Source organism: Anser brachyrhynchus (genome assembly GCF_964034855.1).
Source record: "Anser brachyrhynchus genome assembly, chromosome: 1".
Lineage (NCBI taxonomy): Eukaryota > Metazoa > Chordata > Aves > Anseriformes > Anatidae > Anser > Anser brachyrhynchus.
The window spans coordinates 113146095-113169032 of NC_137694.1; the positions used below are offsets into that span (position 1 = coordinate 113146095).

Genomic DNA, 22938 nt, shown 5'->3' on the forward strand with positions numbered 1-22938 from the left:
GACAGAGCAGTGCACTCCCTGCGTAACCAAAAACCGGGAGCGACGGTGCTGCTAGCAGCGAGGCAGCTGAAGGACAGAGGAGGAGGGAACAGAAGCGGGACACGTTGGATGGACACTGCAGGCATGGAAGAACCACCCAGAGCGATGGTCTCGAGCAATAAAAACCGAAACCCTTGGCTTGAATGAGCAGGGAGCCACGGCAGGCAGGATGTGAAGGAGAAAAATGTTGTGGAAAAAAAAATTAAGGCCAATAATTGGAGGGGGGCGGGATTGGAGAGGAAGCGTTTAGCGTGTATCCTCGTTGAAGCACATAGGTAAGTAATGTGATTTTCAAGCAATGCCAAAGACCTCACACAGATCATTAAGATGGTGCCTGAGATACGAACACAAGTATCTAATTATAGATACCCCAGCGTAAGTACCAGGGAGGGATTCCAGAGGTCTAAGGAAAAACACACGGCAAATTAAACTCAGGCAGAGCAGCTCTCACGTTTTGGCTGCGTTCGCTCTGATGAAGAACGAGGTACCTCACCGAGGTACAGCAGCACTGCAAGTTGTACAATTAGCAGAAAAGACGTGAAAGTCACAACAGCTTCTGCGAAGAGGCCACACGGGGAGTACAGTAGGGAGAAGACTTAAAGATGAGGATGTCCTTTTAAGATGATGCCTTGCAGAAGTTCTGGTACCAGTAGGCTCCTACTTTTAAATGGGTATCCAGCAAGACTCAGCCGTCGCTGAAATCATTTGCTGGTGCCAGCACGCTGGGCTAGGAAGGAGAGGCTAGGGGCTGCAGTGCTGGCACAGCAGGACAGGGTTTGTGCCTGGCAAGAGATGCCATGAAGATGCCACGCTCTGGTGGGACAGGGCAAGGTGGAGGTGACAGCGGGACAAGCGCTTGCTCAAGCCGAAAACTGGGGAACCCCCTGGCTGTGGGCAGCTGCTACCAGCCAGCACTGGGAGCTGCCGCTGAGCTGGGGCTGCAGGAGGGGACGGGGGAAACAAAAAGGGGCCCCAGGTAAGGAGGCGGCCGTGCTCCGCAAAACCTGGCACTCGTGACTGCAATGCTGTTTATTCAGAGCCTGGAAGGAGAGGCGAGCACGCTTGTAACCACACGGCTGCTCTTCTTGCCTGGTGCGGTGATACCAGCCACACCAGAGCAGGTTTCTCAGCCTGGCATTACCATAGGACAAACCCTCACCATTTTGCCAGCGTGCATACAAAAAACATTCATGCAAAGCTCGGCCGGTCTGTACCAGCTCGCCACTGCCAAAGTTAAATTAAGCACGCAGATTTTATCTTGCACGTCCTGACAGAACCTGATCGCTCAAGTGCCGTCACCGAAAGGCGTTCGCACCGCACTACGTCTATCTGGGCCTACCGGTTTTGGCTACAGCTCGTCTGTCACACCTTGACACCGCTCCCGAGCTCCCAGCCCTTCCCCTGAGGAAGGTACGCCCAGCACCGAAGGCCACACGCCGGGTGCTGCTCCCCTAAGCCAGGCGGGGCAAAGCCTACGGGGAGCTGCAACCCCCGGGACGCGTATGGAGCTCACAGGGCTAGAGCAGGACTGGCAGCTAGTGTTTCTGGGAGGAAAAGCCCAGGCTGCCACGAGCCAGGGTAAGGCAGCTTTGTGCTGGAAACTGAAACCAGCCAGCTCTGAGCCTGGGCTCAAATGAAAACGAATGCTTTGCCTTAATTTTCAGTAAGGGCACAGGGGAACAAAGCCACGCGAATACCACATCTGAGGTATCTGAGGAGCACGATTCAAAGGGTTTAAAATCTGCCAGTCAGCACGAGTTTTTAATCTGCATCCCAAAACTATGAGAGAAGTGGTACAAGAAACCGCAGGTGTGTGTACAAGCATTTTTGTATTAAAACCTGCGGATCAGGATCACCGGAGAACGAGTGATCCGAGGAGTGACGTACCTGCCTCCTGGCCTCCATCGCGTGCAAGGCTGGAGAACACATCTGAGAGAGGGAACAGCACGGCTAGGAAAGGGAAACTGAGTAAAATGCCACACAGATTGCAGCATGCTCATCTGATCTCCTTCTCCAACAGGATAACCCATTTTCCGGTGGAGGGAAGGGCAGAAGGTATCTTTCTGGGAAATGATTAGCTAAGCTGCGGATGACAAAGAGTAACATAGGAATTACGATATGCACAAGAAACTTTGCAAAGAGGCTGAGCTGTAAGGAGAATTACCTGACTCAAGGGATGAGTTTTTTTAATGCTTCCAATGACGGCATGCGAAGAAAAAATGTGCTACTGACTTGTGCTATTGACACAAAGCAAGAAAGTCACAATATACAAGAGACCTTTTGTCTCGTATTGATCACAGAAGACACTGATGTGATAAAATAGTGATAAAACAGCAAATGTAATCAAAAGATGCACAAGCCAGGTTTTCCCAGAGGACACAGGAGTGAATGCTGCCACAGAAGCCACTGACCTCATCCAGAATAGCACGTGCAATCTTCATCATCCATGGCAAAGGCTAACACGTAGCAGAGTACCTTCAAGAAAAGCAAGGCAGATGCAATGAAGCCTGGAGCTTCATTCTGAGAGGTGAAACAGGATTGTCTCATGTAGCAAAACAAAAAGGCTGCAGAAAGACATGATCTGTATTTACAGGCAGAAAAAGATAACTTAAAAAATTCATCAACTGAAATAGATGTATACGTAGCAAGAGGCCCAGTTGTTGTTCAAGTTCTCCTCCAGCTTTGCAAACTACGGTGCGTACAGGAAAAACGTTGCTGCTGGCACACACAAACTGCCTGTAATCAGTGTAAAGCCAGCACTGCAGAATGGCCAGCTGTGGGGTTTGTACCTTAGAGCTCCTGACACCTTAGAGAGCAGACGTCCAGAAAAAGCTTTGGTTTTCTTCTTCTTGTGAAAACAATTCAAAAAATACCACCGGGAGAAGGAGCTAGAAGAGGTGTTCCAAACCCTCTGTGAGACTTTTCCAGCATCGGGCTCTCACTTTCTCTTACTTCCTCCCTATTTAAATGCTATACGAAAAGCCTAAGTGGCTAATTACAAGACAAACTGTTGACAACTGTCCCAGGAGCACCCTATAATGGCATTCCCCAAGACAGCCTTACGTGAAGGTGCCTCCCACAGGAGAAGAGGAAAACGAAGACTGAGGGCTCTCCGGACAGAGCACTCTCATCTGGGCCTCCCCTGTCCTGGAGGAGCGACGTCCTCTCGGCTACAGGACGAAAAGCAGCGTGTGGGTGCGTGCACGTACACGTGTATCTGCATGTGCATTCATGCAGGGGTGAGGGTGGGGAAGCCACTCTTTCTTTGGTTTATTGATCTGTCTGGAAAATTAAGCTTTTGGTTGAAAACACTCGGTGAGTTTAAGTGGCTGTAGCTGAGAGCCCCGGCCCCAGCCACGAGCCTGCCTGACTCCGTCTGCGAGCTCCAGCCACGCAGCACGGGCTGAACACGGCCCTCCGCGGGTTGTAACTGCTTCCAGAGTTTCTTAGCTGTCCCACATCCACAAACCACATTTCAGTGAATAAACCATTCACCAAAAAAAAAAGAAAAATTGATCGCCTAGCCCGAGGTGAAACATTACCAGAAAGTCACCAGGTATTGCTATTAGAGAGAGTGCTACAGAGCCTGCCTGCCTGCCTGAAGTCCAAGCAGAGCATCGGTGGAAAATTGCTTACTGTCAGCTCTGGTTCAATGCTTTCTTACAAGAGAAGGTCGCTAATAAAATATTCTACCTTAGTATTTGTAAAAAGAACATTTTTCTTACCTGTAGCTGTTACACTGTGGGGTATAGTCACCTAAACGAAACACTATACAGTGCTAAAATATTATAGCATACATACGTGGGGTTTTCTTTTTTTTTTAAGGAATTCTAAAATCCATATTAGAAATGCAAACATTTACCGAAACAATAGCTGTACCTCTTCAGAAACGCCAGGCTGGTGAAATATCAGCCACACCATCAAACGAAGACACCGTAAATCTGCACAGCACTTTATATTTTCAGCAGCACTAAGTGTCATTCCCTCATTTCAGTGCTTCACGTTGGTATGCGGCCCAAAATAGTCCTAAAAGAAAATAACTAGCTTCCTCTTCAAATTTAAAGAGTGGTAGATGATTTTAGTAGCTGAGAAAGCTACCGATATTTTCTGTGGCATCATTCCCAGCCCATATGAAAATAAAACCGGCGGTAAACGCACACATCGTGTATTTGTGAGCGTGCTGATCATATTCACCTATGCCCAAGTTACAAGTGAATTATTCAGCCCACCTGAGCTCGCAACAGCTCCTGAATTCACATAAACGGCATCTGGCTGACAAAGGAAGAGACTTCGAAACTGCAGGAGCGACCGCTCTTTTCCCCTGACTTCCCAGCACTGTTTTTATAGGTACGCACAAGGGACCCACACAGGTGCTGGAGCCTCCGTAACGCGAAAAGCAGCACCGTGGAGAAAGATCCCACTGTGTTACTGGACAAAGTGAGTTTCAGTGAAACGGGTGTTAAATATAGTATCGTGGAGCCTGAATTTCAGGCCTCTTGCAAGCTGAGTTTCCTCTCTTCTCTGCCCATGCCACCAGGAGCGGTGACGCTCCCGTGCCTTCTACTCCATCACCAGCCACAGCCTCACTGTATCACCACGTCAATCCTACAGACCTATGGCAGAAGGGGTAACTTACTTTCCGTAGCAAGCAGACACACCACAAAGACTACTGCCATTCTTAAAGGGAATTTTAAAAGGAAACCCCCTACGCTATTTTCGACAGGCCGAAACAAAGAAGCAAAGGGCACCTTTACGACTGAGCTAAACGAAGACTCCTTCATTTTGCAGTGCTGCCTCTCTTTCTGAAAGATAGCCCTCTTTGTGCTGGTCCAGAGGTCTTTACTGTTGCGGTTTTCAGCTCGCCAGCAGAGAGCCTGCCCTACAGGTGCTCTGGTGACCTCTGGAAGTTGTGCCATCAGACAGTCTTCCCACCGTTAACACTCACCTCGTCACACAGCGTTGATGGGCTGTACATCCCATCAAATCACGCAGCAGTGAAATGAAAATACTCCCAATAAAATTCTCTCCTGCACTTGTTTATTTGTTGGTTCTTTTTGTTTGTTTGTTTTTTACCACCCCTTTTCAGAGCCAACACACCTAAATGAAAAGAGGAGGAGGAAGAAAAAAAAAGCCAATGTTTTGCACTTCATCCTTTATGGTTTTCAACCAACCCAACTCATCTAACGCCTCCGTCAAAAAGTTACCTCCCGGACAATAAGGGAGGGAAGACAGCTCTGTGCAGTGCAGGAATCTAAGCATGGTCTCAAGATTCAAGACCGATTTAAGCTACAAATATTTGCCAGCGGAGATACGTCAGTCACAAATTTGACAGAGCATGACCTCTGATTATGCCTGCAGAGCCCACTGCAATACAGTTATATGTGCAAAATTGTGACACGGCTTATGGTAACCTATTTTTTTTCCAAGAGAAAAACAAAGTGATAATAAGCTACTCCAGCCAAAGTGCTGGTTTGCTGGTGAAGCATCGTGGGGATGCTTTTAAGTGCCATCCGCAGAAGAAGGCTTTGTACCGCTATAGCGATGCCACGTGGGTGCCCCATGGCAGCAGAGGGCTGTTAACACGTATCTGTACTTATCGATGCGATGCCTTTCTTTTCTTTCTTAAATCAATGTTGGTGTTTTTGGCTTGCTGAGAGGGGAAAGTACTTCTTCTTCCCTCGCCGGTGCGCTGAAGCAGCGCCCAGCTGTTGCAACACCGAGCTCTCCTTTCTGAGACAGACACTACACGGGATTACTTCCAGCCTGCGAGGGTGCCAGCTTCTGCCTGCGCTGAGGGTGGGCAGAAACCTCAGGTCTTCTGTCAGGGAAAAAAAGTGTCTCCCTGCACTCTGCTGACACCGTCTTTTTCTTCAAAAGGAAGCTGTTGAGCTTATGCATATCAGCCTCACGCGGAGCAAGCCGCCACATGAGCAACCCGGCACCTCTGCCTGCAGACACGGCAGCTCCCCTGAACGCCTCACCCAGGGCCTGGCTCGAGAGCCCTGAGAAATTGGTGTCAAATTCATTCAGTGGGCCCCCAAAGTAGCAGGGGGGTTTAAAGAGACATAAACACAAAAGATCAGCCCAGCTTCTTCACTTGCTGAATTGCAACTGAAATTCTTCTCTGCCTCATGCACACAACTCACACCAAAAAGGAAGAGGCAAAAAGACCAAAGAGTGAAAAAACAGGTTTAAAAAAAAAAAAAAAAAAAGCTCAGAGAAACAACACGTTATTTCCCTGTCTTTTCTAAAAATCATTCCCTCAACAGTCATTTTTAGCACCCTTTTTTCAGGCTGTGCAAGAGCCTCTAAGCCAGCCCTGCTCGCCCCTCTCCCAAGGGCTGCCCCATGGGGCTTGCCTGCAGGGAAGGCTCCTTTTTCTCCTCCTTCTTCTCCTCCTCCTCCTCCTCCTCCTCATCCTCCTCCTCCTCCTGCCCTTCTGTGCTCTGTGGCCCAGGAGACCCGATGGCTCCAGCGAGGAGGAGGAGGAGGACACGAAGGCAGCAACTCCGCAGCCCCAGGAAAAGCTCGACGTGCTGCCCAGCTGAGGAAGGCGCTGTGCTGGGAAGGACACGTGCAGCAAACACGCCGATAACACCCTTGTTAACATATGTACCTATAAAATGTATGTTAGCAAAATGTTCATATTTAACTACATCAAACACCCCAAATCCCCACAGCAGCTACACTCGGGCAGAGTTTCCAAAACGCAGGCAGACTCCCTCATCCCCCCACAAGAAGCACTCATTGTGTTAAATTTCCAAGAGCCCGACGAAGACAGCACAGACTGGAGAAAAAAAACACCTTTCTTTTAGCCTGTCTCATACACTCAGGTAACTGCCTTGCTGTCCTGCTTGTGACATTTGCAAGGCTGCAACCAGCTACCAGTGTTTCTGTAATCTTATATAGCATCGCAAACAGCAAACCCACTAACTGTGACATTTTTGTGGGATTTCTCTTGGTTCGTCTGTTCTGGAGGTTTTTATCTATAAAAGATAGGGAACGCTGACGGGCTTCCTTTGTTTGCGCTGTTTCAAACCAGATTCACCACCTTTCAGGGCTCATTTCATGTTTAATTACGAGATTAATAATTATGGATATGCAACCAATCCCTTTCAAAGACAATAACATTTGAAGAACAACTTAACGTTAAAAACAAGAGCGACGCTCCTCCGAGCAGCACCCGAAATCCCACTGCACCGATTAATACACGGGACAGCATTTAGCCTGACCACTTCTCGGCACAGCGGATCACAAGGGAGACGTAATTCAAACCAGACCTGCCTGCAATGCTCCTGAAATGAAACAAATAAACCACGACGGCGACAGCTGGAGCAGCGCTGGGAGGCCAATTTCCAGCACCGCGGCGCTCGCCACCAGCTCGGCTTCACGCCGCGAAGCCCTATCGATTTCACTGGGTGGAGGGAAAAGGGGGAGGAAGGGGGCTCGTGGCGCAGACCCCATCCCGTGGGAAGGGAAGGGGGCTGTGGAAGGGGACAGGACCACCTTTGTCACTGGCTGGGACCCACGGCAGCCCCGTTCTGCTGAGCTGACCGAGGAGGATTCCTGCCTCTGTCCCCCAAAACCACATCTCCTTTTTTTTTTCTTTCCCCTGGTGCTTTCCATTTCAAAGGCACAAGTTGATTCCTGGGCGTTTTTCCAACCAAAAATTTCCATCGGGCTCTTTGTTTGGCCCTCCCGCGGGTGCCCGGAGAGGCGAGCCCCGCGGCAAGCCCCGCGGGCACGGCGGGGACGCTGCGCCGCACGCGATGGGGCACCCGTCGCCGACCCGCTGCCAGCGGAGCCAGAGGGGCGGCCGGGCGGGATCGCCTTCCTCGCGTCTCCGGCTCCAGAATATGCAGCAGCCCTAATGGGAAAGGGTTACGAACAAAAGAAAGCAGACATTAAGTTTGGTGTGTCTTATCTACACCCAGCTGTGGGAAAGGAGGAAGGCGCTCGATTATCACTTTTCGCACAGGTTCGTACACGCCTCAACATATTCCCTGCCTCTTAAAAAAACATGAAAAGGAATGTATAATCACTTTTGCAGGGCACCTTTCCGCTCCGGCTTGCAGAGTCTGCCCTGCATGTACTTTTCCCATCGCAACGTAACTTGCAAAACATTTTACACAATGAGCACCTTGAACTTTTAAAGGCAAACAGCTTCCCCCGGCCCCACCAACACGTTAGGCAGAGGCTCCCATACTGGCTAGGAAAAATGCCCTGGTGAAATTTGAATGTGTAGTTGAAAGAAAGAAAAAAAAAATAAAAGCGTGAAGTGGTTTGTTTACAGGGGAGGTGCAGGAAACTCTGGCCAAACGTGGTCACGGCTTCTTCACATCTCCACTGGCAGCAACGCCTCCTGCTCGGGAGCCTCCGCTTGTGCCGGGCTCCTGGTGGCTCTCAACTTCCTTACCGAAAGGGTTGTGTGGCATTGGAATGGGCTGCCCAGGGCAGTGGTTGAGTCACCATCCCTGGAGGTCTTCAAAAGACGTTTAGATGTAGAGCTTAGTGATATGGTTTAGTGGAGGACTTGTTAGTGTTAGGTCAGAGGTTGGACTCGGTGATCTTGGAGGTCTCTTCCAACCTAGATGATTCTGTGATTCTGTGAGGCTGCTCCTGTGGGGCTCCCAGTCCACCAAAGATACCCTAACCATGGGCAGGAGGAAGGAAAGCGATGCCAACCGTCTGCTGGGTAACCCAGGAGCATCTCCCGGAGCCACTCATAAAGCCCGGTGCTGAACGTGAGGGCCGGCTTTTTGCCGAGGGATTAAACTACAACAAAACCCAGAACACTAGGGAAGGCAGCTAATGGGATTGGGAATATCGGCACGGGAAGAGAAACCAGAGGGACTGTAATTAACCTTGCTAATGAGCAACAATGCTGGAAAAACTCTAGGAAGGCTCTGCGAGGGGATTTATATGCACAACAGTAGCTCACTAATGCTCTGTCCCTACAATGCCGCATTTACTCAAGAGATAGGAGAACACAGCCCAATTTCTTAAATTTATGTTCGGCAGATCTATTTTGATCTTCCTCCTTAAAACCCGACTTCCAACCACGTTTTGAAAAGGAAATGAGTCGTCTACTTGTCTTGACAAGTGAGCAACACCTGCTCTGGCGCTTTTGGTTTTACAGTATTGTTTGGGTTTTGTGCCTGTTGTTTTTTTTTTTTTTCTTAAAGCCCAACCTAACAGGCTTAAAAAAGGCCCATAACCAGTTTGGGGAACAATACAGCAAAAGACTTTATTCATCCAGCCCTTTGTTTTCAGCAAACATATCCTGACGTTTCTCTGTCAATACGACGCGAAAAATGCAGAAAATGCAAACACAGGCGGGATGGTGCTTCAAAAGGAAAAGGGAGGGCCCTGCTTGGGATTCCAGTTCCTTCTGACAAAGCCCCTGTTCTGGGATATTTCTGTATCAGCCAGAGACCTTCTTACTGGAACTTTTAACAAGGAGGGAAAACACAGCAGCATCCTGCTTGCCAAGCGCCATTTGTTTGTGCAAGCTTTCCACAATCCATGTTCTTTTCCCCACAGAAATCCGCTGTCCACTCGCAGGGAAGGTATTTAAATGCCATAAAATGAGACCTGAAAAAAAGCTCAGTGCTGGTGTAATGCAAGTCGGCTCCCACTAGACTCAAGGGATGTTTTTATAGGAATACTTACATGGCTGAATTTAAGCATTGTTCTGTAACGCCACATCGAGGTGGTTTTTTTCAGCTATCACCCTGACAAGCAACTTTATTAAAAAGAAACGAGATTAAAAAATTATGCAGAATTCCAGACAGAGTTAACCCATAACTCATGCGAGCAGCTTGAAGCAGGGATCAATGCAAAGCAAGGATTGCTAGCCCACAGAGCAGCAATGAAGCCATCCCTGTGCTGGTTTTTTAGTGAACTTTCAGATGAAGATTAATGGGGACAAGAGGACAGCTCTCAGTTTAACCTGTCAGCCAGTCACTTTGTCCTAAATTGAATTACGAATTGTTGATCCCGTAAGAATGCTACTTAGACATTTTCTTGTGGCATACACTATTTAAGACGCTATCCATCAAAATGAAACAGAAAATAATCTTTTTGTTTGCTGTAAGCGTGTGATATTGCCCAGTTAATTCATTCATGGAGTTTGAGGAGAGTATTCAAGAGGAGAACGCAACACAGTGCGAACAGACAAATGAGATGTCCCAGTTGTACATATTTTCTAATGCAGCGGGACAAAAGCAAGCACTAAATAACTAAACTGAACAACGGGAAATGCAGTTCACGGTACTAACACACAACAAGAAAAGCACAGTGTTCTTCATTTTGCTGGTACCTCTGATGTGCCAAGCGTAACGTGTTGGTAAATTCCTACAGAGCGGATGTACGTGCCACAGACCATTCTCGCACTACCTGGAGGTGTCCGTGTGACAATGGGGGCAAGAAATAGCCAGCCTGGCTGACGGCCAGGGGGTGATCTCTCAAGCCCACAGGCTCAGACACCCCAGCAGCTTGGCCAGTGGGTGCTGAGCTGGGGTCTCCTCGGCAGACGGGAATCTGCAGGAGGGGTCTAGGAAGGCACGTCCACGGCTCGCTGCCTACCGACTTCTTTCCAGGGATTCACACCTCTGCTGGATCGGCTTTAGGGATGCGCTAACAGAGAGACGTTGAAAGCCACTGCATGAAAGTACATGATATGAGCGCTGGAAGGGGCTTGAATTTGCATATGGAGAAGGATAAATCAGGATAAATCACATTCAATATCATGGCAGCTAACCATAGATTTTAATTTAGCTGACGTGATACCAAATATGACATCCCGAACTAGACTGGCCATGAAGTTGTGATTGATGTCACATGAACTAACTTGACGCTTCACTATCAGGCTTAAATGCATTACATTTTTGTTAGTTAGACTGCCCTTAAGCAAGACCTCAAATTCTGCCAATATCTCCAAATCCATACAGATGGAGAAACACTGATGCAATAACTACCCCATTTTTTCTGAGGAGATTACAGTGCTTTTCATGAAAGAAGCCAGGAAGCAATTTTAAGATGGCAAGGCAGTAAATAGAATTAGATTTAGAATTAGGAGACTAATAATTCCATTTTTAATAAGGGAAAATGACAAATAATTAAAAACTAATAATCGTTACGGAAACCCTGCTGAAATATTTGTCGGTTTTAAATTAAAATGGTTTCGCAACGGACTAACAAAGTGTTGCATTTAGAATATTTTCAGCACTCCCTTACTGAAAAAAAAGGCACTTAAATTTACTGCGTTTTTAATTAAAAGAATAACAGCACTCGGAAGAAAAACCTGGTAGAGCTTTATGGATCTTCGTGGATTACTCTGCACCCTTGGTTCCATCAGAAGTGAACAGGAACATCTGCAGGAACTTCACCATGTTGCTCAAGCGAAGTTTGAAAATACTAAGTTTCCTAACACAAATTTTTGATAACGCAGTGTTTTCTCCTTTCTCCTCACCCTTACATTTTTGCTGCTTCATGGCTTTGCCTCATTCTTTCCACCTGCAGCGAGGGACGATAAACATCAAGGGAAGGCTGCTTAGGGTGTGGCGGCTGAAGGGATCTCCACGGGCACACCCCGGTGCGCTGCTCTGGCTTTAGCTCAGGCGCACGGGCTGAGCGCTGCCGACGCTGCTTTACGAAATATTTCGTCACCGCCGCTGCAGGGGCGGTAACTTCCCATGGAGGAGCAGTTCGGACGGCTGCGGGCAGTCGGTGAGTCAGTGCCCGGCTCAATTTGCTGCTGCAGAAGACAACACCCTCAGCTACCTTTTCTTCTGCACTTTCAGGACCGAGCGCCCCACGTAAATGTTAAGCACGGCCACTGCTGAATCCCTCGTGCATGCCCCAAACTCTCCTCAGCTAGTGGGAGATTTAGAGGTGGGAAGAAACCTAACTCTGGTTGCCATGCCACCTTTTTGGCAATAAAATGAAAAAACTCATTTTACTGAGATTTTGTACAGACTTACAGCGACGTTGCCTCCCTGGGTGCGCTTGTATCTACATGGTGCCACCAAAGCTGACCATGCTGAATGAGGCAGAGGAAACCTCGCCATCAGCAGGGAAATTCTCACCTGGGGAGCCCACGGACCTCCGGGTATCTCCAGGGGGAGTCAGCTCTCCGGGCATCCCCCAGGATCACGCCTTGAGGAGCTGGCTGTCCAACTCCCACTGCACAGCCAAACGTGCACGCACAGCTCTGACGACAGCCCAAAGAAAAAGGCTATCTGCACCGGTCTGTGGCGAACTGGAAGCATAAATGGTCACTTGGTGGAAAAAACACTCAATTTCTGTATAAAATCCTGATAACCCAGCCCAGCCCAGGCACGCGATTTGTATGCCTTGCACTGCAAGGGATCAAGCTCTTCCCATACATTTACGTTTAATCCTTTTAGCGTTATTACAGTGTCATAATGCAAATAAAATAATGGCTTTCGAGTGTGGCTGTTGAGATAATCACACTGAGCCAGAAACAATCAGAAACCCTGAGTCCTCAAATTCATGATATACACTGATCAGCTAATGCTAACAGGTAACACTTCAGAACATGCTCTGCGCTGCTGAGCAAATTCGACAAGGCTATGCAGTGCTGTCCCATCAGGCAGAGCCATTTTCTGTCATTAGCCTGATGAAATAACCTGCAGTACTTATGTCGGGCACGATCATGCTCCTGTTGTTTTCCTTACGCTTCGACTGTTGCTTCTTTTCTCATGTTCAGAAAGATCTTAGGGGAACAGCCAGATCAGCTGCGTGGGGGATGTTTCTCAAAGGAGCGCACGTGCCTTTAAAGCTGCAGAGCCTTTTTTCCTAAATCTTTAAATTCCAGAGGATTCCCTTCCATTGTGAGCTACAAATTTCAGAGGGCAGCATCCAGGCTGACAGGTTTATTAGTTAATTTAGTTGTGAAGCTTAAGAGGAGGCCATATCTTGCAGCTAAGGTACTAGATTAGGGCTCTCCTCTCAAATTTAATTCCACGGATTCACCGGCAAGTATCTTAAATCTCCCTGCGTCTCAAATCTCCTTTTACAGATGGAGAACACGCTTTCCCACATCACTGAAATAAAGTGAGAATAAACCCATTTATATAAGTGAGGTGCTCAAGCAGATGAAGCTGTGATGACAAATACCTAGTTAGATAGGAGACGGTGCTCAACACTGCCTAATTTCAGCAGGGCATCAAAAAACCACAACATCATTTCACCTCGTGTAAAAGGCCTCTCTGAAACTAATTGAACGGAATCATATGCAGCTCCTTAAGAGCTGCCCAGAATTAGCCTGCTATACAGACTTGTAGGACCCACTCAATTACTTGGAGGTAATATTGCAATAAATTGTAGGTCAGGCATGGCGGAGTATGTATCGCTGGCCTCCGCCATTCATCTGCTGGGCTTAAAAAAAGGAGGTCGGAAGAAGATAATCCTCTTAGTGCTCTGTCAGTTGCACTAGTGGAGACTCCAAACGTGAAATTTGGTCCAGCTTTAGCCATAAGAAATTAATTTCATTTGCCGATAATCCCAAATCTCTGCCTCTTGAGAACCCCGGCCGGGAGCCTCGCTCGGCTCCAGGAGCTGGGTTTTGGTGGGGATCTGAGAAAGTGGGCAAGCAAATGCTACGGAAGGGTTGCAACAGCCTCTGCACAAATTCATTCATTTCTGAGGCCTCCTGAGAGTTTTCCTAATATAATCACGGCAACAAGTTTCGGTACCTTCTGACATGATGAGGGTAAAGCAACGCCAGCATCAACAAGAAGGCACAAAGTTGCCGTCTCTGCCTTCTGTACCAGATTCTGAGCAACACCAAGACATGATGAATGCCCCCCTGCAGATTGCAGCAAGGCAAGAAATTTGGTCATTTACAGAATGAATCAGTAGCTCTGAGAGGAATAAAACGTTCTAAAAGCTTTTACCTTCACATACTCAAATGGTTAGTTTTTCAGAGTATTCAGTCAAAGTAGAACTCTAAATACCTGTTGGAAATCCTTCTCATCAGCATAACCCAGTACCAAAACCCATCTTCTCTTGGCTTTGTTTTACTCCTCTCTGAATAATTTGGGACCCAAGCATGCTACAGAGAAGTGAGTTTAAGTAACAGGTGGGCAGAGGTTTCAAAAATCTGACACTTCTCCCTTAAGTGACTCATTTTAGGGCTCAATTAGCAAAAAGTGCATTAAACATTAAAGGGATTCCTGCACAGAAATAGCTCTCTGCAGCTGGCAGGTCTCGGTGCACTTAAAGTTAGATGTTCCCTCTGATGAGCAGGTTGAAGACTCTTACAAAGCTGGCTATCTGCAGCTTGCCTGTAATCTTGTCCAAATTACAGGCAAGCTACGGATGGCCAGCTGTGCTTCTCCTGAGCATGCTGTGCAGAGGATATCCCCGGCTGGATGCAGGGTATCCAGCGATCTCAGGCAACACTGGCTGGGGAACTGTATTAAAAACAGGATGATCAGCCTGTGGGCTCAGGCTAAGCATGGTAGGAACGAGTAAAGTCGGAGCAGGCTCTGGTGGCAAGCAGTATGCAGCTCCCCAAACCCGGCAAGCCCTGGAGCTCAGCCTAGGGCCCCAGCCCAGCGCAAGGACGCGTGTCTTCAGAGAGGCTGGAAGGCAGGGCTACCGCTTGGAAATGAGGTCAGCTGCACCCACAACTGACTCCAAAGGCAAGTCCTTGGGCTTCTTGTTGCTATTCCAGAAGACGGCTCCAGGCTAAAACAATTTAGGGTAAAATGCACTCGAAACATGCATAGCATATTCAATAAATATCAGAAAAATGTTGTAAGCCTTCCTTAAACCTCAAAAACTGGGTGTGAGGAGCAACCTTCCTTTACAAAGAGGAACTGAGGCAAGTCGACTGAAAAACTGAACTTTGGGCAAGTCATCAACGGCAGGAACCAACCTCCTACTCCAGCCACCAGACTGTGCTCCCCCTAGAAGAAGCACTGTTTCACCTCTTCAAAAAACAACACTGAAACCAATTTTAAAGGTTTTTGTTTGTTTGTGTTTGTTTTTTGTTTGTTTGGGAAGAGGAGGGAAAGGAAGCCGGCAAAGCCTTGAATGCAGCACAGAAACCTTAAGGTTTATTTACATGACCTCCCTTAATAAGTGTAAATTAGTGTTATGTGCTTGTCTCACGGGCACAACGCTCTACCTCCCCGAACGGCACCACAGATGGAAACCAGCCCCCAAACCCCGAGCTAACAACAGCCGCCACTGGCACCTCCAGCAGGAAAGGCAGTCTCTGAGGAACAGGATGCCACCCTGGGAGAGCAACTTCAGAGCTCTGCTACTCTACGTCCACCACATACTACAACATACTCAGGCTTTTATTATCATGCAAAATCTACTAATTTTAGTATAATGTGTTTTTTTTTCTCCTAATATATTTATTTGCAATTTTGTCTGCCTGACCACTGACTGCCCAGGAGCTGGGATTCAACCGGGTCTCTCCTATGAGCCTTCAGACTCCCACCTTCCTTGTTCCTGCACATTTGTCCTCGGCACCACGCAGACATTTGTTAAAGCACTTCACTGTTTACTTTCACAAGATGCGTTTCTCCGGTGTCTTACATTGCTGAATTATGCAAAAACAGCATACTCCACTGACACGCTTCCTATACATTTTGCAGGTTGTTATATCTGTGTTTTACATGCACAAGAGACACGTTCTCTCCAAATGTTTATCGTCTGAGACACTAAACTACGTCCTGAGAATTTACCTCTTACCCTGCTGTACTGATCCTGCAGTTCCCCGACAGCTCCAATGTGGACTAAAATTGACATTCCCAGCTGCTTTACCAGCACACAAGGACACACGATACTCGATCCCAGAGTTCACACGTCCCTGGGTCCAGCCGTGCGACTTGGGGTATGGCGCAGCCTCCTACCTGCTTCCTCCAGCTCCTGCTGGCTCCCCGTCGGGCTGTCACCCGACAGCCATGCTCCCAAAAAGCCTTCACTTCTTACTTTTCACTCGTCCACAGGCACCGCGAGGAAGGACTGGGGCTCCCAGGGAAACTGGGGACGGGTCCAAAGTCTTTGTGTGGCTCTGGGTATCTATACACACTTACCAAGTCCAGGTAAGCTGTCAAAACAACTGACTGCATCTGCCTCCTGCTCAAAAACTCTTCTTTTAATTTCTCTTAAAAACAAAACTTGCAAACTTTAAGATATGTGCAGGTAACCATGTCAAGCGTAAAAACCTGTTTTAAGCTGTAAACAAAAGCTGAAATGTCATGCATTCATTCCTGTGCCTCCAGGAATGACAGCTTGAAGGAACATATCAAATATTGTGACTCCTCAAATTTAAAAAAAAAAAAAAAAAACAGGCTGGTAAATTACAGTGATTTCTCATTCCACAACAAAACACAAAACAAAGTACTGCTGCCCAGAAAAAGATTACCAAGCAATCACCCAGATGTTACTAAAGCATTACGATTAATTTGCTTTGAAAAGATAAAAGCTGAAAGGAAAATGATTCCCACTGTTTTGTTTTTTTTTATCAGAAGTTTAGTCCTGAAACTTCCAACTGCACTGACTTCTGCATTTTGCCTTGAATCCAAGGCTACGTGCATTTCTGGTGCCTGCTGCCTATGCTCACATCTCTTACAGCAGCACCTCGCTAACTCCACTCTGGGATGCAATAAAAATCAAGAAAAACCCAATTTGCCTCCCACTTCAGGAAAAAGAAAAGGTGAAAAGGATCATTTTCATTGTTGCAGTTGCGCAGAGGGGAGAAAAGAGGATCCTTTGTTACTGTTACAAAAAAAAAAAAAAAAAAGCACATTAGTCATTTTTAAAGCAAGCATGTGTTACAAACCACTGGCGGTGACAGTCATCGGATGCCTGGCGAATGATTTCAGCAACCGTCATTTGGGGTCCTCCAGGTCTAAAAGCAAAAGGTCTCCTCCTCCCTGCCTGCCACGGGCAACATGTACCAAGCACCGTTCTGTATACAGTTTTTTTAATCTCAGATCAATTGGTCGTGTTCACAGATCTCAAGTTGGGAAGCTTCTACCACGTGGTTAATGTCATCCGACACACTGGGTTCAGGGGTTTGGGCAACATTTCGCATAACCCCATGCAAAATATGGAAATTATTTTAGCTTTTTCCAGCTAGGCACGTCAGTTACCATGCAAGAAACGTGCCCATCAACCAATTCAGTTTGTATTTGCAGTAACTACGAAATCCCCCTTCTCTGCACACCCCACAAGTGCACAGAAAGCCCTCCTGCCCTGACCAGGACTGGGGCCCCCGTCCTGCCTTGGTGGCCAGGCACAGCCCCGGGTTGCACACCCCGCAGCCTCCCCTGCTCCCTTCTGGGCAGCCTTGCGCAACAGGCAGCCTTTGTCTCTCCATTTAAACGTCTCGGGGCCTGGAGCACACTCTTAATATACCTTCCCCGCCCAGGTGAATGCAAATTAACAAAGCAATTTTCAGCTGGGAACTAGGCAGCAGAAGGCTTATGTATTTCTCCTCTGACTTGAGGACTGGAGATCCTCAGTTTCAGGAGCACATGGCGCCGTTTGCTTCCCTGTGAATATCCCAAAGCCAGATTCTCAGCTTGCCACAAGAGTTTCTAACAGGAGCAGTGAAGCCCTTGGTCACCGAAAGCCCTTGCAGCACCTTCAGCAGCCACAGGGCAACGTGTACAGAAGGAGAGATCGGTGCCAGCAGCCCCGTGCATCCTCCAAACACAGCAAGGGCACACGTTATGTCCAAACCTGGGAGCTTTCCTTCCCCCTCCCCGCCTCTCCTGCTTTATGGGCTTCCCAGCACCTCCTCCCGGCTTCCCACAGACTGCTGCAGGCTCGGTCTGGCAGCTCCCCTGACTCACCCCCCCGCGGTTATTATTCACCCCTGCCTGCTTCAAAGAGCCTTATCTTCGGAGGGTCACCCTCCGCCCCAGGGCAGCTGCCCCCCATGGCACAAGCGCTATGCAAAGGAGGATTTCCCTGTGCACGCACAGGAAGCTCGAGCTGCGTGGAGCAAGAGGCTCAGCACCAGCAGCGGCAGAAGACACAATATTTACTACCACCAGCGCAGAGGAGCACACCTACCAGGGCTTTCACACAACACGTGAGCCTTCCTATGGCCACAGGTAGTCCCCACGCCTGAGCTTCTGACCCAAACTGCTCCCAAAACGCCTCGGTCTGCAAGCCCTGGTGCCATGACAGCAGCGTTTCCGTATGCAGGGTGACTTGTGGTCAGACCCAAGCCAGCCACTTGAGCTAACGGAGCTGCTGCTCGTTAGCTGGAATCAGTTACACCTATGGCAACGCCAGCTAACGCCATTTACCTGACCCTCTCCCAGTAAAGCTGCACTATACGGCACAGTCACTGCAATGCTAACAGCACTCGCAGTCACTGCAGCTCAGCTAATGCTTGGCAATTTGTTAAACTCTATTAACGACACTGAGTTTGAGCTCTTAATTACCCCATAATCAAGACCGGCTCTAGACAATATTAGAAAATGCAGTGGTTAAGACACCGCTGGTCTCCGGCGAGCTAACCATCAACCTCCAGCTCAGCCCTTGCCACTGGCAAGATAATCAAAGATACAGAGGGAGAAGGGAAATCGTTTGCTGGGCAGCAGTGAGCCCCTTCAACTTCCTGAGCGGGCTGTGTGAGCCACGGCAAGGACCCAGCATGCAGGGAGCCTTCGCAGGACTGCAGTGGGGCTACGCAAGCGCGGGTGCAGGCAGCGTAGCAGAGCACTGCTCAGTGCTGGGATGGTTTGCTTGCTTGGTCTTGCAAGGATTTGTTGAGTTACCTGACAGCACCATGCTCGGAGTCTTACCAGAAGCATAACTGGGCGCCTGAAGAAGCAATGACGCTATAATCCCGCGTGCCTGACGGTCTCTTGCTGCTGCGCTGACTGGCGGGGCTGTGCTCCCAGCGCCTGTGCAGAGGCTGCGTGCGGAGAAATACAACAACTGCTTCCCTCTGGAAGGAAGCGGGGCTTGATATTATCACACAACCTCTCTGCTCCCCCAGTCTTTTGACACCATCCCGCAGCGAAAGCAAACAAGCAGCGGAGAGCCGGCCTGCTGAGCGAGGGGAAAAGGATGCTCGTGTTTGTTTACGACTCAATTAAGACCTGAGATGCTGCAACCAGTAAGGAGACAAACTACATTTTGGTTCCAGAAACCCTTAAATCCTACACGACCTATGCCATGTGAGGTACAATAAAAACATAAGTATTTACGTGAAAACTTCCCTCTTCCCTCTCCTTCTGCACTGTTTGCAGCACAGCTGGGCTAATCCCATTGCCAGCGCTCTGCGTCCTGACCTCCTTAAACAACCCCACACTAGGATGCTAAAACACTCTGACCTATAAATAATGTATTCCTCTCATCCAGCACTGGATTACCGTTCCATAAAACTCCCTGGAACACACCACATAGTCTCCAGTTCGGCAGAATAATACTGAGAAAGACATCAGCAGCAAGCCACCCTCTTTCTTGCTAAATTCTTTCAAAGATTTGATGACAAGATTTCTTTTGCGTTTGATTTTGCTTTTTTTTTTTAATATTGCTATGGATCTGGTATTCTAATTCTATCTGGTATTTTATTTATATCTCCCCCCTTTCCCCCCAGAGACCCTTAATTTTTTTTTCCACTCTTAATCCTCGCAGCATGGCAAGAGAGCAGCACTGACTAACTCAGCAAAGCCAGAGCTGGGGGCAGCAATAAAGGGCTCTCTGCTGCCACGGGGTCTCAGCACGTGTGCTGAGGCAGCACTTTACACCCGTGCCAACCTGTTGCCCCAGGTGGGGAGCTCCCATTTCCCCCCTGCCCACGCTCCTGCCCCAGCTTCTGGCTTGTGCCAGCCCAGGCATTCGCCAGACCCTGCGCCGGGCCAGGCCAGGTCACTGCCTCTGCAGGAAACTACACAGATTTTCCTCGGGGTTCACCTTCAGACAGCCATTACGTGTGACCGGAGCCATAATGCGTAGCTTCATTGAAAGATAAGCGTGTCTGCTCGGAAGGCCAATGCCTACCAGGCTTGCTCCCACTCCTGCACCCCCGCGGGCTGCAGGGGTGCAAGAGCAATGCCTGCCCCACGCCACCGGAGCCGGCAGGAATCCCACCGCTGATTTCCCAGAGCAAAAGCATAAAGCTAAAGCAAATGCTTGAATGATGCAAATTTGTGGTTTGGCAGATTTATTGCCAGCACACATTCTGGAAAAATGAAGTGTTCCTGCCTCGAAACAAGCTGGAACCCTCTTGAAAACAGACGGGCACCCCTTCAAGAGCAAGATCCCCTAGAAGGTTTAGCAGGCACGCCGCACTTCTGCATTCGATCCCTTAGCACCATTTGCCGTGATTAACACTGCAGTTTTCCACACATTTCTCACAATGCACAGACCGCTTCTACCTCTGAAAGGGCTGGGGAAAAACAAGTAGCTCACTGACACCCACAAAACCTGCTCCTTTGGCTCCGTAACACCAATCCCAGGCGAACATTTAAATCACCCCTGCAACACCAAAACGCTGTCAGAGGAATTAATAGCTGCCTTGACAATGGGCTTCTGGCGTATTAAACGAAACAATTACACCTCTAACATTTAAAACAGCTACAGCGTGACTTCGTTCCTCCAAAAACGGATGCCTCTGCGCAGGGAAATTACTCATCGCTGGTAAGTTGCGGGGCAGCTCTGAATCAGGTCTGAGCCCCGCTCAGCTGAAAGCAAGCCCGTGCCCGGCAGGACGCAGGAGCGGCATCGAGGGTCTCGACGGCAGCGCTGGAGGCAGCGGGTGAGGAGCAGCAGCCCGCTGGAAACCACGGCAAGAGGCTGCTTGAGAGGCAGTGCTGCCCGCCTGGCTGCTCGTGCTAATTCTCCCAGTCCCAGGAATTGCAGGGCCGGGCTCGGTGCTCACGTTTCCTGTCACCAACCCAAGAATTAAGCAGTTGAGATTTAAAGATAGCGACTGGTATAGAAAATAAATTGGCGAGCGATCGCAAAAGGAACTGGAAAATGGGAGCAACTCGATACGGGAAAGCTTCCCGCAGCCCCTGCTCCTGCAGCTATCAGATCTCAGAGCAGTGAGGGACCCCTCCGACCGACCCGAGCCTTTTCACCCCTATCTGAAGGCGCTGCAGCATCGCCCTTCCAAATGTTTCAGCTTTCAGTGCCTCACAGAAACACCTCACAGAGCTCAATTCAAGTTGAAACCTTTCGCAGGGCTCATTTCAAACAATTAAAGAGCACGGCAACCTGTAATTACGGAAAATAAAGCCAGACAGCTGGAGAAGGTAAGCATCTTTAATAAGTAACACGATCCTACATTTTCTCTCTGAGGGAATTTAGCGACTACACACCCGGCTCCCATTCAATCAGTTTTTGCTCTCCGTGTCTGCAACAAAAGCGGAGTGCTTTCGTACCTGCAAGCTGCACAAACCCTGCAAAAGGAAACAGCCCTTGACGAACTTATTAAACGTGACTTAGAAACAGAAACACCTCCAGCCACGCTGGGAAAAGACGCAAGCTGGGAGAGGAAAGCCTCACGGAGGTTCCCAGACACGCTGCATTTTGGACACCGCAACAACAGGGCATCCCACAAGCGCGTTTTACAGCCTGAGCTTAACTGCTCTCCTTCCCCTAGCCCGTCACACAAAACGCAAGCAGAAGTTAAGGCTGTTTGCAAAGCGGCTTACCGTTCATCATCAGGAGCACAAACATTTTTGCCTGCCGTATTTCACAAGCCCTCGCTGCCGGTAACAGAAAGGAGGAAGCGTCAGCGTTTCATTCCCCTTCTGGTTCGCAGTGGGTGTAACGCGCTAAGTTTCATGTGAAGATGAGATGGGTCAATTGGGTGTGTTCGAAGGTTTGGGGTTTTGCCACCCCTCCCTCCTCTTCCCTTCCCTCCCTCCTTCCCTCCCTCCCTCCCTCTCCTGGTTAATCCTTCCCGGCGCTCCCCCGGCGAGCGCTGGCTCTGGCTGCTGGGACCTGCTGCCGCTCAGCCCGCCGGTCCCGAAATCTGCCTTCCCCAGGACACCCCTCCGGGGTGACTTTAACTCTGATGCTGGGCAAGGGCAGCCCGTAATTAAAATACCCAGCCTCGCACGTCAGCTACGTGGGAAACAGCCATGCGGTCCCCTTCGTCACCTCGCTAAACTGCGCTGCACTCAGGCTTTAATCGCGTTTTCGGGGAACAACTCTCCAGTGAGACACAAAATAAAAACTTCTGACCTCCTCTGCACCTTTTGTCATTATCCTCGATGCTCTTACATCCTGAAAGATCTCCCCCCAAGGTATTTATCCGGACTGTGACCCCCTAAGAGTACAGGCATACCAAATTGTCTCACTTTAAGCTGTCCGCCGGTGCAAAAGTGCTTGCCGAATCAGGACCTAAAGAGATTTAAAAACTGCACATGGATCAGGTCTTTCTTAATTCACTGCTTCTGCCTGTCTCTGAATTCCAACTTGAGCAGTGCAGCCCTCAAAACCAGGATTTTGTGATGGTTGCTATAAATAAGAAAAATACAAGCCCTTAAACAGCTGTGTTTATCCACCAACTTCCCCTATTTTGACTCTGCACCCAATTACAAGGGAGAAGAAAAACAGGTATCAAACTATTCTTGGAATGAGGTAGACAACACAGTAATTGTTTTTTTCCAAACAGAAATCACCAAACTAAACAACAAATTAACATTTTTAGCTCTGCCTGACACTTCAAAAATACAGGGCGTTAAGTGATAACCGTCTTTTTGCAGCTCTGTCCTCTGCAACCCGGCCATAACCACAACTTGGGAAAAGGACAAAGTCATTATGAAAAGAAGAAAAATGACAAAAGATGCATGCAGGACCCCAGCTCTTCCACGGGTCTACACGCACACCTGTGAAAGTGCAATGAATACACCGCTGGAGCAAAGCTGCGGGGCT

General features: G+C 48.7%; 1 protein-coding gene across 2 annotated transcripts in view; it reads right to left on the reverse strand.

The window, feature by feature from the left end:
- Positions 1-21911, reverse strand: part of TIAM1 (TIAM Rac1 associated GEF 1) — a 115020-nt gene extending 93109 nt beyond the window's left edge. The window contains exon 1 of one of the 2 annotated variants that reach the window (XM_080599074.1): positions 21711-21911. In XM_080599074.1, the coding sequence (XP_080455200.1) occupies positions 21711-21735 (25 nt within the window). In that variant the 5' untranslated portion in view covers positions 21736-21911. The remainder of the gene's footprint in view (positions 1-21710) is intronic. The other variant, XM_080599088.1, reaches the window with a different exon arrangement.
- Between the last annotated feature and the right edge of the window lie 1027 nt (positions 21912-22938).